The 14,997-nt window shown below is 42.2% G+C and overlaps 1 protein-coding gene across 1 annotated transcript in view; it reads left to right on the top strand.

Annotated features, from left to right (window-relative positions):
- Positions 1 to 14,997, top strand: part of LOC135082449 (Fanconi anemia group J protein-like) — a 95,007-nt gene that overhangs the window by 77,768 nt on the left and 2,242 nt on the right. Inside the window, exons 4-23 of the mRNA XM_063977245.1 lie at positions 141 to 227; positions 2,945 to 3,104; positions 4,088 to 4,277; positions 4,510 to 4,740; positions 5,119 to 5,238; positions 5,403 to 5,497; positions 6,525 to 6,652; positions 7,674 to 7,787; positions 8,266 to 8,384; positions 9,628 to 9,819; positions 9,906 to 9,998; positions 10,052 to 10,180; positions 10,667 to 10,851; positions 11,572 to 11,593; positions 11,930 to 12,085; positions 12,160 to 12,320; positions 12,880 to 12,973; positions 13,356 to 13,469; positions 13,643 to 13,767; positions 14,731 to 14,857. Coding sequence (XP_063833315.1) covers positions 141 to 227; positions 2,945 to 3,104; positions 4,088 to 4,277; positions 4,510 to 4,740; positions 5,119 to 5,238; positions 5,403 to 5,497; positions 6,525 to 6,652; positions 7,674 to 7,787; positions 8,266 to 8,384; positions 9,628 to 9,819; positions 9,906 to 9,998; positions 10,052 to 10,180; positions 10,667 to 10,851; positions 11,572 to 11,593; positions 11,930 to 12,085; positions 12,160 to 12,320; positions 12,880 to 12,973; positions 13,356 to 13,469; positions 13,643 to 13,767; positions 14,731 to 14,857 — 2,642 coding nt within the window. The remainder of the gene's footprint in view (positions 1 to 140; positions 228 to 2,944; positions 3,105 to 4,087; positions 4,278 to 4,509; positions 4,741 to 5,118; positions 5,239 to 5,402; positions 5,498 to 6,524; positions 6,653 to 7,673; positions 7,788 to 8,265; positions 8,385 to 9,627; positions 9,820 to 9,905; positions 9,999 to 10,051; positions 10,181 to 10,666; positions 10,852 to 11,571; positions 11,594 to 11,929; positions 12,086 to 12,159; positions 12,321 to 12,879; positions 12,974 to 13,355; positions 13,470 to 13,642; positions 13,768 to 14,730; positions 14,858 to 14,997) is intronic.

The following is a 14,997-nucleotide window of genomic DNA, read 5'->3' as shown; positions in this document are numbered from 1 at the left end:
GATCAACTTCAAAAGACACTTGTCAGTCGACAACTCGACGTCATACAGATATTGAATTTGGATCTTTTAAAACTTACTCGTATTTGCACATTGAACTGGATACAAAAGATGAACTTAATGATTGTGTCGTTCTCTTCCAGGTGAGAAGAGTATATACGACAAACCGGTTAACTGTGGTGACAATAGTTGCAGCAAGCGCCAGGAGCCGCTCCAAGACAGCTTTGAAGGTAAATCATCATCATAGTCGAAGAAGGTGAAGGTGTCTGACAGGCTGACTCGTAAGCCGAGGAACGCAGGTTCGATCCCCTTGACTTGTGAGCCCACAAGCATATTTATTTAGATTACCACCAGGGATTAGCGGTATTATTACTCTAAAAGAGAATTTGGCCTACACTCCTAAATCTGAAGTTAATTTTTTTTTATAAATTCTACTACCTACGTCTTTACAGCTTTGAAAAGTAGAGTCAGGACTCTACCTAGGTCCTCAGTTATAGTTGCTCCCTAATTATTGTTAACAATGGGTCTACTTCACTTCATGATTTGCATAAACTCTTGCTTTTGCAAAATCAAGGGGTGATAGAAAGAGACGAATATATAAACGGAAATTATCCTACAGAGTGAAGGCCATCAGTATTGTTATTATTTTTTTCTTTTGAATCAGACAGTAGTGACTGAGTTGATTGCGGTGTTTTTTCTCACCATTGGCCAAATGTTGGTCTCAAAGCGCTGGTAGGGCAAAAAGATTATGAGACATGTAAAGGCTTCGCTAAGAGCAAAACTTTAAGTTTTTTTTATATGCCTTGCAATAAATACCTATGATTTGAAACGGGTTCTGGCAAAAAAAACTTCCGTCGGATATACAACTGAAAATAAAGTTATTTTGTCAGTTTTTGCTGACGGTACAGGCTCGCTGATCCAAGATGGCGGGAGCATGACAATGACGCCATTACGGGGATTGCGTTGCGCCTTGCGACGCGCCTAATGAAAGTATTGAGCCCATTCGAGGCCGCTTCAGCGTGAAAAGGGGGTAGCGGGCACCAGCGCATTATACACTATACACACTCCGTTGTATATGTCTCTCTCTCTTAGCCCTTAATAAAAGTTTGGGTTTATTTAGGGTACTACTTTCACGCCGCAACTTTATTTCTTAACTAGCGGCCGCCCGCGACTTCGTACGCGTGGATCCCGTTTTTCCCCTTCATCTATCTTACGCGGTTTAGATTTTTTCATACAAATGTTTTTTCCCGCTAACTCCCGTTCCCGTGGGAATTTTGAAATATCCTGTTGTAACTAAGCTTTAAGTTTACTAAGGTACCTGCATGCCAAATTTAAAGCGTCTAACTTAAGCGGTTGAGATTTTTCATACAAAAGGATTTTCCCGCTAATTCCCGTTCCCGTGGGAATTTCGGGAATTACTTTCTTAGTGCACCTCTGCTGTACCTAAGCTACGTCTCTTCCAAATTTCAAGAGCCTACATTTAGCCGTTTAGGCTGTGCGTTGATAATAATATGTCAGTCAGTCAGTCAGTCATACATGATTTCTATGTAAGGCTTCACACGCGACGGAAGCTTAAAAAATGGAGTAACTTCTCCCGTTTTCCCAAAAATTCCCTTCACTACTCTGCTCCTAAGTATACTATAGCCTGCCCAGGAGTATGAAGAATAATTGTACCAAGTTTCGTTAAAATCCGTCGAGTTGTTATTGTTTCTATAGGTAAGGAACATACAGACAGACAGACAGGCAAAAATTTTACTAATTGCATTTTTGGCATCAGTATCGATCACTAACCCCCTGATAGTTATTTTGAAAATATATTTCATATACAGAATTTACCTCTCTACAGATTTATTATAAGTATAGATATTTTTTCACACCCGCGCATAAGTAGTGATTTTATCTTCGTTATATTCTTTGTGACTACTTTAACTCGTTCCTTATTACCCTTCTTTTCTGATTTATTTCGTTATAAGATAGTTCAATGGTGAATATGCAGATGTTGTCTACATTGATGCTATTTTTTATTTTATTACGTATTATATCAAAACGTACACGTACATTAGGTTTAATGCCACAAAGTATATCTACAAGACTGTCGCGAGGTAAGGGACAGACCGCAGTTTGTGTGTAGCCCTAGGGCGGGACGTGGCTTATGTCGCGCGTCCCCCTCTCATTCCGCTCGCTGACTGTCTACCCACATAGTGTTTCTCCCTGCTGAGGAAAAATAAAATTACAGTGACATGTTAGTATGGTATAATAAGTATAATAACTTTTATTAAGAAATCAACCAAGGAATCCTAAACAAACTATCTAGGAAACCACCTACATTAAATATCAAAGTTTTTGTCTCGTAAGTTAGATACTTAGAAGTAATCTATTTAGATTGAGCTTCAATAGATTCACTGTTTAAAAAATGTTTGTCTCTTTCCAAACAAAATCAAAATCAAAATCAAAAAAATATTTATTCAGTTTAGACCACAAGTGGCACTTATGAACGTCAATAGAAAATAATAAAAAAAGAAAAGGTAGCCCTTATGGGGCACTTTACATGTCTCCTTATCTTTTGGGCCCTACCAGCGCTTCGAGACAAACATATGGCAAGTGCTGAGAAGAAACGCCGGAACAAACTCAGTCACCACTTATTGCCAGGAATTATCTAACGGTAAGAATAGTCAAATTTAAGTACATCAAATATGTGCAGACTGAACTGACCACGCATCCTTGTCATCAATATAGTCTCGAAACTTAAGTTGGATTTCAATTGTAAATGGACAGTTTTTCTCATTCGATATCGGCGACTTTGATTTGAAATTATGGTTATTTCTCCCTGGCACAGCAAAAAGACCATTATTAAGTCATCTTAAGAGTACCCGCTTCGGGAATACATACAGTTACAGGTATTAGTTTTGCAATCAGTATGATATCATCAATGTAAACACTTCGACAGGTACTCCAGAGAAGGGCCTGGTCAGAATTCAAAAGAGGCGGCGCGTCAACTCCACGGAGAGTTCGTCCGGTAGCTCGACGAAGGGCAGCCCGTACAAGCTGCCCTCCACTCCCCAGAAACCAGGGTTCATGGCAGACCCTCAAACGCCGGAGAGCGCCAAGTAAGCAATCTGATAGATTTGCTTGAAAGAGCTTGGGAACTGCTTTGTTATGTGTGATTGCTTGAACTTGACCTTTGATTGCATTGGTTTTTTTTTTCATCTAACCTTATAAAGTACTTAGTTAATTTAAAAAGAATGTATGTAGGAAAATTTTTTACACCAAAATCCTACTAAAAAGCTAAAAAATACTTTTAATAGTAGTAAGTTTACCGCAATAGTCAATGTTCGACGGGGTTCGAACTTACATTTCTCAGACCTCGAAGGACCTTAAAGCTCTATTTATTTATAGTAAAATCACTATTTATTTATAGTAGGAATAGATTTAGGTGTTTAGTTATTTTTAAAGGAGTTTCTGTTCCGTGAAAATTAACATGATGATTGTAAATGTAAAGAGATGATAAAAACTTAAGAATTATCTTGCAAATTGTGTGTATCATTTTCACGTTTCATTGTACAGGACCGAGCTGTCATCATTAACATAATCGTAAAAGTGTGCTTTGAGATTTCGCAGCAGTCACTAACTGGGATGCCTCGCTTTGCCCGCCACTTGCCTCAGGTTTGATTGCAAGATTGTACAGTCGACAGCAAATCAATCTACCGCACAGTGACGAACTTCCGCAATCGATTTTCAACTTTATAAAATCCGGTCGCCGAGCACTCGCATACTCGCACTTATATTGCTGTCGCGCTCGCACACTCACTGCGGCCGCCCGTGGCACAGTCGCGACAGCAATTTAATTACTCGCGAGCGATAAGGATTGCTTGGGGTCATTGGACTAAATTCTATCTGCTCGACGACCGGACTTTACCAGTTCATTCAAGCTTCAATCAATTCAAGAAGTTAGTCATTTTGAGGTAGACTCTGTTGTTGTAACTTGTTTAGTGTTTAAGGTAAATGAGACAGGTGACGGGTACAAGCTACGTGTTTCCAGATTCCTGATCAGGCTTTTGCATAACTGGGTCACGGACGATGTTAATTGCAGCGTACCCACCATATACTATGGCGCGAGGACCCATAAACAGCTGCAGCAGGTTATCAAGGAGTTCAAGCGAACCTCGTACCGCGGGGAGGCCAAGATGACGGTGCTCTCGAGTAGGGACTACAGCTGTATAAGGGACTTCGACAAGAACTTGTGGACTTCTAAGAACGACATGTGCAGAGGCTGCATCAAGGTTGGTCATGGTCTTAAATCTACTATCACTACCATTTATCGTAATGGACGTCCTGATCAGAGTTTCCTATCCCGCAAAATGATTACAATGTTAATTGGATGAGCACCCATATTTATAATAAACCGATTTTAAGACCTTATAGGTGCAACCATGTAAGATATTCAAATAATGTGATTTTTAATACTAAACCTGTTTGTAATAAACTTTACTTACCCATTTCATTCTATTCCAGCCCCACGCATCCGCCGACAGGCCAAAAGGCGAGAGCAACTGCAAATTCTACGACAACCGGACGGCGCTGCACCACGGCTCGCTGCCGCCGGCTTTCGACCTTGAGGAGTTGGTAGAAGCTGGAAAAGAGAACAGCTCCTGTCCCTACTTCGCTGCTAGGGCCATGGCGGCTAGCGCTCATATCGTCTTCTGCCCCTACAACTACTTGATAGAACCTAGCATTAGGAGCAGTGTAAGTAGTGTTTGTGTGCCGCTCTCATCGTGTAATCTTTGTCAGAGAGTTATAAGGAGAACCGCTCGTGTTCATACCTACTTCATTGGCGATCTGGTGAAGGTCGCGGAAAGTACCTGGATGCGGGCAGTGCAGAACTAGTTGTGAAAATTCTTGGGAAGGCTTTTGTTTAGCAGTTGAAGCGATCGATGTTCATCCGCTATCTTCTTCATTATGTACCGTATTCATTTCAGTCACTGCTAAACAAAGGCCTCCTCCAATGATTTCCAAATTGCCCGGTTCGTAGCGCATCCAGCGCCTTTCCTTTTAAAGTCATCTGTCCACCTTTTTAGAAGTATGGAATTGGAAGATCTATTTATTGATTGTGTGATATTCCAGATGCAAATAAACCTGAAAGAGAATATCGTGGTGATCGACGAAGCTCACAACATTGAAGACATCTGCCGCGACGCCGCATCATTCAGCTTCACCAGAGAACAGCTGCAAGCTGCCATCACCGTAAGTACATCATCATCATAGTTAATTCCAATCTCCAGTACAGGAGGAAGACCCTCTCTAATTTACCAAAAGCAAGTATATCAAAGTAATTTAGTATGAGTGGTCAGTTGCTGTACACAGCTTTTTATCCTATTTATAGATAACATTGAACGCAACTCTTTCAGGAATTAGAGAAAGCAGCGAGCTATCAATATTCTGGTCACAACATCATGGATCAATTGGAGAAAATTGTGAAGACATTGAAAACTTGGGACGATTGGTAAGTCTAGTGTACCTGTACAAACTAGTGCTTTTCTTACTTCTTATCTTACTAATATTATACACTAGCGGCCGCCCGCGACTTCGTACGCGTGGATCCCGTTTTATCCCCTTCATCTATCTTACGCGGTTTAGATTTTTTCATACAAATGTTTTTTTCCGCTAACTCCCGTTCCCGTGGAAATTTTGCAATATCCTGTTGTAACTAAGCTTCAAGTTTACTAAGGTACCTGCATGCCAAATTTCAAGCGTCTAACTTAAGCGGTTTAGATTTTTCATACAAATGTTTTTTCCCGCTAACTCCCGTTCCCGTGGGAATTTTGCAATATCATGTTGTAACTAAGCTTTAAGTTTACTAAGGTACCTGCATGCCGAATTTCAAGCGTCTAACTTAAGCGGTTCAGATTTTTCATACAAAACGATTTTCCCGCTAATTCCCATTCCCGTGGGAATTCCTAAGTATCCTATAACCTGCCCAGGAGTATGAAGAATAATTGTGCCAAGTTTCGTTAAAATCCGTCGAGTAGTTTTTGTTTCTATAAGGAACATACAGACAGACAGACAGACAGACAAAAATTTTACTGATTGCATTTTTGGCATCAGTATCGATCACTAATCACCCCCTGATAGTTATTTTGAAAATATATTTAATGTACAGAATTGACCTCTCTACAGATTTATTATAAGTATAGATAAATGACAATGTAACCGCAAGCTAGTAATCAATACTTTTTACTTTTTTTGTCAGCCGTTTGATGTAATGGAACGGACTACTATACCGAGAGGTCCCGGGTTCGATTCCCGGCCGGGCAGAAATTGAAATGATGAATTTTAATTTCTGTGATGTAATAATATGTATGTGTATTTACAAAAAAAAAGTATGTATGTATGTTTATATCCGTTGTCTAGTACCCATAGTACAAGCTTTGCTTAGTTTGGGACCAGAGGCGTAGTGTAAAATGTCCAAGATATTTATGTATTTTATTATCACGTTTTCCAGTGTCATGTTTAATGCTTGTGTTCTTCAGGTTCGTGAACCAATCGACGCTAGTGAACAACCGGCCAGTGAACAATAACGAAGCTGTGTACGCGTGGCACGTGGCTGACTTCGTGACCACGCTCAACAACCACAACCTGGGGCAACCCTATTATTCAGGTACCACAGTAGGGTAATTGACACCACAAGTTGACTATGGGGCATCTATACTAATATTATAAACCTGAAGAGTTTGTTTGAACGTGCTAATCTCAGGAACTACTGATCCGCTTTGAAATATTATTTTTGTGTTGAATAGCCCATTTATGGAGGAAAGCTTTAGGCTTTATAACATCACCCTACAGCCAATAAGAGCGGAGCAGTGAAGAGAAATGTTGCAAAAACGGGAAATAGTTATATTTAAACTATACTCAACATCAAATAAACCGCACCTTCCGCGACGCGAACTTTAACGATTTCCTTCTGACTCAATCATGGTACCCCAACAATATTGGTATTATTTGAAAGCCCAATAAATATCCTTAAAGAAAAACACATTTAATTTCTTAATAAATGATTAACATATACCATAAATGTGACTTGAAAAAATACCTCACTTTGGGCCCACCTATGGGATCAATTAGACCAATTTTTATGGTTATAAAACCAAATAATGATCACACGTGTCCTCTTTAACAGATAGATAGCGATTAATCCCAACTTAACAGTTTTATAGCCATAAAAGTTGGCTCTAGCGTAACTACCTATTTTTTGAAGAAGTGACTCTGGATCCTTCTAAAGACACATTTTTGGGGTAAAAACCTTTCCTTTAATGAAATGAAGGTTAGAACTAGGCTTTTAAATGGTTCCAATATTGGTGGGAAGTGGGGATGCATACGTTTGAAAATGCTTGTCGCGGGAGGTGCGATTTATTTGATGTCGAGTGTATTTTCACGCGTACGAAGTCCGCGACAGCTAGTAATTTCATATGGGGCTTCTAGGAAGCTGCATGTTCAGCAATTTTGTCTTTACAATTAATTTTCTCTTTACGAGTATGTTTAATTGCCAGTTATTGGTTACCGACCCAATAATATGATACCACAAGTCAGTTTACATACTTTGTTATAATCAGTTTTCGTGTTGAAATAACCAGTTTTTATAAATCTTTAATAGGTTTGCTTAACCGTGTGTTTATTTGTAGAATTCAAACACAACGTGGAGGTGTTTACCCAACGGTTGAGGGAAGACGCGCGCACTTTAGTAGGAGTGACGCAAGCCACCGGCACTTTGCTGGAATCTCTGGATGCCGCATTGAGTGAGTAGCTTAGTTGTTTTTAAGTAAAATAATATAAAATTGTCAAGTTTTGTCCGTGAGAACGACAGACTAACGCCCTCTAGAGGTGACGTAGGAGTAACGCAAGCGACAGATTTTTTAGAACCATTTACCATTACGTGCGCACGGGAGACTTTTGTCTCCGTGACAGTATATCTCTCTTTTTCTCATTATAAAGGTGTAAAAGAAACAGAAATCATACTATCACAGATAATAATACTGCCACGGCGACAAAAAAATGTGCGCCCGCGACGTTACACACGAGCGATTTATTCAATGATCTTATGACCTCATCTATACTATTATTATATCACAAGCTTGCCTTAAATAATTGCAGCGTGCTCGCAGCAGTTTCACCTCGCCCTCGCTAGTGTAAAAATACTCTTAGAGCAGTTCTAGAAAGTATCATTCGATTTCAAGAATTACCTATGAAGATATACTTTATTGTATTGTCTTGCAGCGTACTTATTCCGTTCGGACGGCCAATTCATGGATGACTTCAAACCGGCGCTGGTCAGGACCGTGGCCGCCGACGCCATGTCCGAAGCTACTTCTTGGAGGAACTCGCAGTTCAACCAGGTACCAGGCCTGTTCATCTCCGCGAGTTTACATCGAAAACAAAACACGCACGATTGCCCCCTACAAGAGTACTACTCGACAAGGCCTCACATACGAGCGAACATTGACTCACGCACGCGTATTCTTGTGTATGATGGAAGAAAATAAAGAAAATGGTGTACTAAATACTGTGCAGTATTTAACTGCCTAAATAATAATAAAAACACAGAATGTACTTTTTTAAGTTGCCTGAAGACACTGAGAGGTAAATAAGTAGTTAATATTATTCATGATAATTCATGCTAAATCATGTATTTCCTCCGCCATTTTCTGCAGATTGGCACCTCACGTCACATCATTTTACCGAAGTCAGCCCTATAGCTTCGGCGCAGTACCGATCACTGACGTTTGTCAACAAAACTTCTGACAAACTTGCTTGACTCTTGAGACAAGCTAAATTACACCATATTGTTAATGACATTGAGCATACATTTTTTTAAATACCTTCGCGAAGTAAAACTTCTGTACGTAGTACTTATTATTATTCTGTGCAGGTACGCGACTGTGAACTCTATTGCCTTGCATCAAAAAACAACCTACCCTACCCTTATAAACAAGTTTACAATCCTTCCTTATGTTTGTGTCATACATTCTGTCCATTCTTATATATGTACTCTGGAAAGTGTCATAATATTATGAAGAAACCAATAGACTGAAATCTGTGATAATATCAATGTTCAACGATATTCTTTTAAGTATTGTATAATTTTACATGCTGCTTTGAAGGAAATAGAAGAGGACGAGGACGTAAGTATTCTAGAGTTTAATAAGTTATTAGAAGAATCCAGAAAGACTGATCATTAATGTATGTAATTAAAGGAAACGTGACGCTGATTGCTCGGCGCCGACGCTTCATACATTTCAGCGGGGCCGACGATCAGCGAGCGTCAGCGCGATACTAAAACCAACCTCACTGATTGGTAAAAGTTCGTATCGACAAAAATAAACATAAAAAGATTCCATACAAAATTTTAAACAGGGTTACAACAAACGAATAAGAAGTTTTTCCCCAAGTAAAACGACTACGAAATTTTGCGTGCCTTAAAAAATACGGGGAAAAAGTGCGTTCGGAAATTTTTATACAATAAATTAACATTACCAGGAAATTTGCCTACAGTGAAAAAAGTCGATCGGATTTTTTTATACAAGAAAATAAAAATATTGGAAAATGCATGTAACAAATTCTTACGCCATTCCATTTCAGAAAATAAAGAAAGACGTCTACGAACTCCGACTCTTATGCATGAACCCGGCCGTAGTGTTTGAGGGTCTTAAGACGGCCCGCTGCATCATCCTGGCCTCGGGGACGTTGACGCCGCTCGTTAGTCTATACTCCGAGCTGGGTACTGACTTCCCGCTCAAAGTGTCGCCTAACCACGTCATATCTAGCGACAGGGTGAGTGAAATAAAGAAAGACTTATGCATGAACCCAGCAGTAGTATTTGAGGGCCTGAAGACGGCCCCTGCATAATCCTGGCCTAGGGGACCCTGACGCCGCTCGTGAGTCTATACTCCGAGCTGGGTACTGACTTCCCGCTGAAGGTGTCGCCTGACCACGTCATATCTAGCGACCGGGTAAGATAGATAAAGAAAGACTGTTATGCATGAACCCAGCGGTCGTGTTTGAGGGCCTGAAGACGGCCCGCTGCATCATCCTGGCCTCGGGGACGTTGACGCCGCTCGTGAGTCTATACTCCGAGCTGGGGACTGACTTCCCGCTGAAGGTGTCGCCTAACCACGTCATATCTAGCGACCGGGTGAGTCAAATAAAGAAAGACTGCTACCAGGCCTGTTCATCTCCCCGAGTAGGCATCGAAAGTTAGTGATGTAAGCTCATCATCATCATTTCAGCCATTGGACTTCCACTGCTGAACTCCCCCAATGCTTTCCATGTTGATCGATTAGTAGCAGCCTTCATCCAGCGCTTCCCTGCTACCTTTATAAAGTCGTCGATCCACCTTGTAGGTGGACTGTGGACCTCGTGTGATGCGCTAGCATCAGCACAGTACCTATCACTGACATGTAAACGAAACGGTGCTCGACTTTGAGACACGCTAAATTACAGCAATTTGTTGACGACATTGAGTAGATATTTTTATAATGGTGTCTCGAACCTTTGCGAAGAAAACTTTTTGTACTTCATGTTGATCGTATGAAAATAAATTTTTACTGGTGTCTTATATACCATACACGATACAAAATTGACTACGCTTGCACAACCTCTAAGTTCTTTCTACTCCCAGGTGTGGGTGGGTACCCTCTCTACATGTCCGGACGGCAGCCGGCTGGAGTGTAAGAGTACCAGCGCCGCGCAGCCCGGCGTGCAAGACGCGATCGGCGACACAATCCTCTGGGTCAGCCAGGTCACGCCACATGGAGTCCTGGTCTTCCTGCCTTCGTACCAGCTCATGAACCGGCTCGCCAGGAGGTAAGTCATGTTACTAGCTATTGGCTGCGGATACAGAAGGTTGTTTTAGAAGAAATAGTTCTGTGGGCCAACCAGGTCACGCCACATGGAGTCCTGGTCTTCCTGCCTTCGTACCAGCTCATGAACCGGCTCGCCAGGAGGTACGTTATGTTACTAGCTATTGGCTGCGGATACAGAAAGTTGTTTTAGAAGCAGTAGTTCTGTGCAGCCAGGTCACGCCTCATTGAGTCCTGGTCTTCCTACCCTCGTATCAGCTTATGAACAGACTTGTTAAGTGGTGCGTCATGTTGCTAGCTACTGCCTGCGGTTACAGCAAGTAGCGTTAAAAGGAGTAGCTCTGTAGGTCACCTAGGTCACGCCGCATGGAGTGTTGGTCTTCCTGCCCTCGTACCAGCTCATGAACAGACTCGTCAGGAGGTGCGTCATTATTAGAGCTAATTGTGAGAGCAGCTACTGCCTGAGGATACAGCGTTAGATGACGCCGTGCTCTGGGTCAATCAGGTCACGCCGCATGGAGTCCTGGTCTTCCTGCCCTCGTACCAGCTCATGAACCGGCTCGCCAGGAGGTACGTTATGTTACTAGCTATTGGCTGCGGATACAGAAAGTTGTTTTAGAAGCAGTAGTTCTGTGCAGCCAGGTCACGCCTCATTGAGTCCTGGTCTTCCTACCCTCGTATCAGCTTATGAACAGACTTGTTAAGTGGTGCGTCATGTTGCTAGCTACTGCCTGCGGTTACAGCAAGTAGCGTTAAAAGGAGTAGCTCTGTAGGTCACCTAGGTCACGCCGCATGGAGTGTTGGTCTTCCTGCCCTCGTACCAGCTCATGAACAGACTCGTCAGGAGGTGCGTCATTATTAGAGTAGCTAATTGTTAGAGCAGCTACTGCCTGAGGATACAGCGTTAGATGACGCCGTGATCTGGGTCAATCAGGTCACGCCGCATGGAGTCCTGGTCTTCCTGCCCTCGTACTAGCTCATGAACAGACTCGTCAGGAGGTGCGTCATTATTAGAGTAGCTAATTGTTAGAGCAGCTACTGCCTGAGGATACAGCGTTAGATGACGCCGTCCTCTGGGTCAGCTAGGTCACGCCGCATGGAGTGTTGGTCTTCCTGCCCTCGTACCAGCTCATGAACCGGCTCGCCAGGAGGTGAGTCATGTTACTACAGCAGCTAACAAGAGCACCAGCGCCGCTCAGCCCGGCGTGCAAGACGCGATCGGCGACACAATCCTCTGGGTCAGCCAGGTTACGCCGCATGGAGTGTTGGTCTTCCTGCCTTCGTACCAGCTCATGAACCGGCTCGCCAGGAGGTGAGTCATGTTACTAAAGCAGCTAACAAGAGCACCAGCGCCGCTCAGCCCGGCGTGCAAGACGCGATCGGCGACACAATCCTCTGGGTCAGCCAGGTCACGCCGCATGGAGTCCTGGTCTTCCTGCCCTCGTACCAGCTCATGAACCGGCTCGCCAGGAGGTGCGTCATTATTAGAGTAGCTAAATTTTTTCTTTTACATCTTTGATTTAAATAGTGTCTTTAAATCCTCTTGAGGTTTGTCAAGACACTATTGTTCTCTATACAAATAAAAATAAATTGTGAGAGCATCTACTGCCTGAGGATACAGCGTTAGATGACGCGGTCCTCTGGGTCAGCCAGGTTACGCCGCATGGAGTCCTGGTCTTCCTGCCCTCGTACCAGCTCATGAACCGGCTCGCCAGGAGGTAAGTCATGTTTAAAGTAGGTAGTGTGAGCAGCTACTGCCTGAGGATACAGCGTTAGATGACGCGGTCCTCTGGGTCAATCAGGTCACGCCACATGGAGTCCTGGTCTTCCTGTCCTCGTACCAGCTCATGAACTGACTCGGCTGACTCGTCATGTTGCTAGAGCAGCTAGTATTTTCCTAAATTACGTGTACTTACGTATCACACGTTTTTACATTACGTACGTACACTTTCACAGTTTGGTTGAGCCCTCGCAAGAGATATCAAATATGATTTCACAACTTCGAACTACATACATTATTGTATACTTACAGGTGGCAGGAAACCGGAATTTGGAGAAAGTTAGAACAACAAAAGAATGTCTTCATGGAGAGCAGAAACGTGCGAGATCACAACGACACAATGGAGGTACGTATTGGGAATTAGGCGTTCAACAACATAAACCAATAAGTTCTTTCTTTGGAGCAGCTAATTGGTTCGGTATTAAATTACGATGTTATGTTAGACTACGATTAGGCCTCCGCCTCCCAAGTATTATTATTTCCACAACGACCATTCCTGTGCTACCACCATCCGCGTGATTCCTGCGGCCTTCGCCAAATGTGAGAAGGTTTTGTCCAACAGTAGACGTCTTCTGGTTGAAACGTACTAACGAATCTATTAAATATGTCATGATGTTTTCACCTATAATTAAGTTTGCATTTAACAAGTGTCATTTTTTATAGTTACTTTTGTGAAGCCTCAATGTAACCTTGTTGGTGACCAAATAAATAAATAAATACTATCACAGGACTTCTACAAGTACGTGGAAACGGATCGAGGCGCAATTCTATTCGCGGTGTTCCGCGGAAAGGTGTCCGAGGGCATGGACTTTAAGGACCACCAGGCGCGCGCCGTCATCACCGTAAGTTACCATCACATTACCATGTCATCATCATCATCATTAGCATGACCCTCTCTCTATCAGAGACAAATAGGCGATTTGGCCTACACTACCTACGCTGGCTTAATGTGTGTAGTATCTACTTTTTGGTCCTTCGAGCCGGATAAACAGTTTTAATTGCATTTGTATTTCAGATCGGAATCCCATACCCGAACACGTTCGACATGGCGGTGAAGGAGAAGATGGCCTACAACGACAAATATGAAAAGTCGCGGGGTCTACTCCGCAGTAGCGAGTGGCTTCGCGTGCAAGCTTATAGGTAACATTCAATATATTATTAATTTGTTCTGCTACTTTTAAATTGCTTTATAAATCTACGTGCATCACTAAGATAGGGTAAACAAACGAGCGTCACATCCTTATTTCGTTTATGAATGAGACATACCAGTAACAGTATAATGAAAACTTGAAAATCATTTTTGTTATGTTAATACTCCTTCCCCCTTACAACTAGGATATTACACGAAAAGTTACACCTAGGATGAATTGGATTAAAATGACATTTCCATACTAAATGACAACTTAAGCCAGAGTAAGCTAGGGTGTAACTTTTATTAATAAGGGGGTTAGAACAATAATGTTGTTGTATTTGATCTTAGCTATCTAATTCTGCGAGGTTACTGATGTTTTATAAATTACCCTGTATAACTAAACCTACCTAATAGCACAGAATAATAATAAGTACTACGTACAGAAGTTTTACTTCGCGAAGGTATTTAAAAAAATGTATGCTCAATGTCATTAACAATATGGTGTAATTTAGCCTGTCTCAAGAGTCAAGCACCATTTTGTTGACAAACGTCAGTGATCGGCACTGCGCCGAAGCGATAGGGCTGACTTCGGTAAAATGATGTGACGTGAGGTGCCAAACTGCGAAAAATGGCGGAAGAAATACATGATTTAGCATGAATTATCATGAATAATATTAACTACTTATTTACCTCTCAGTGTCTTGAGGCAACTTAAAAAAGTACATTCTGTGTTTTATTATTATTTAGGCAGTTAAATACTGCACAGTATTTAGTACACCATTTTCTTTATTTTCTTCATCATGCACAAGAATACGCGTGCGTGAGTCAATTTTCGCTCGTATGTGAGGCCTTGTCGAATAGTATCCTGTAGGTGGGCCATCGTGCGTGTTTTGTTTTCGATGTAAACTCGCGGAGATGAACAGGCCTGGTAATAGTCAGTGTAATTGATGTGCGAATGTCCCTTATTCCAGGGCGCTGAACCAGGCGGTGGGTCGCTGCGTGCGGCACCGCGGCGACTGGGGCGCCGTGCTAATGATAGACGCGCGCTTCCAGAACCCCTACTACACCGAGCACCTGTCCAAGTGGCTGCGCGGCTTTGTGAGTACCAGACACTCCACTCATCCGAGCTAGGATAAAATTGATATAATACTATGACAACATTTCGTGGCATGTGTGCATCGTAACGTTATAATTATCGATTTTAGACGACAAATTAATGAGCTCATCGTCTAAAATCG

The sequence above is a fragment of the Ostrinia nubilalis genome, chromosome 21, assembly GCF_963855985.1.
Source record: "Ostrinia nubilalis chromosome 21, ilOstNubi1.1, whole genome shotgun sequence".
In the NCBI taxonomy this organism is placed as follows: Eukaryota; Metazoa; Arthropoda; class Insecta; order Lepidoptera; family Crambidae; genus Ostrinia; species Ostrinia nubilalis.
Note: the sequence above shows the minus strand (reverse complement) of the source record. Positions and strands in the feature narration are given on the sequence as shown.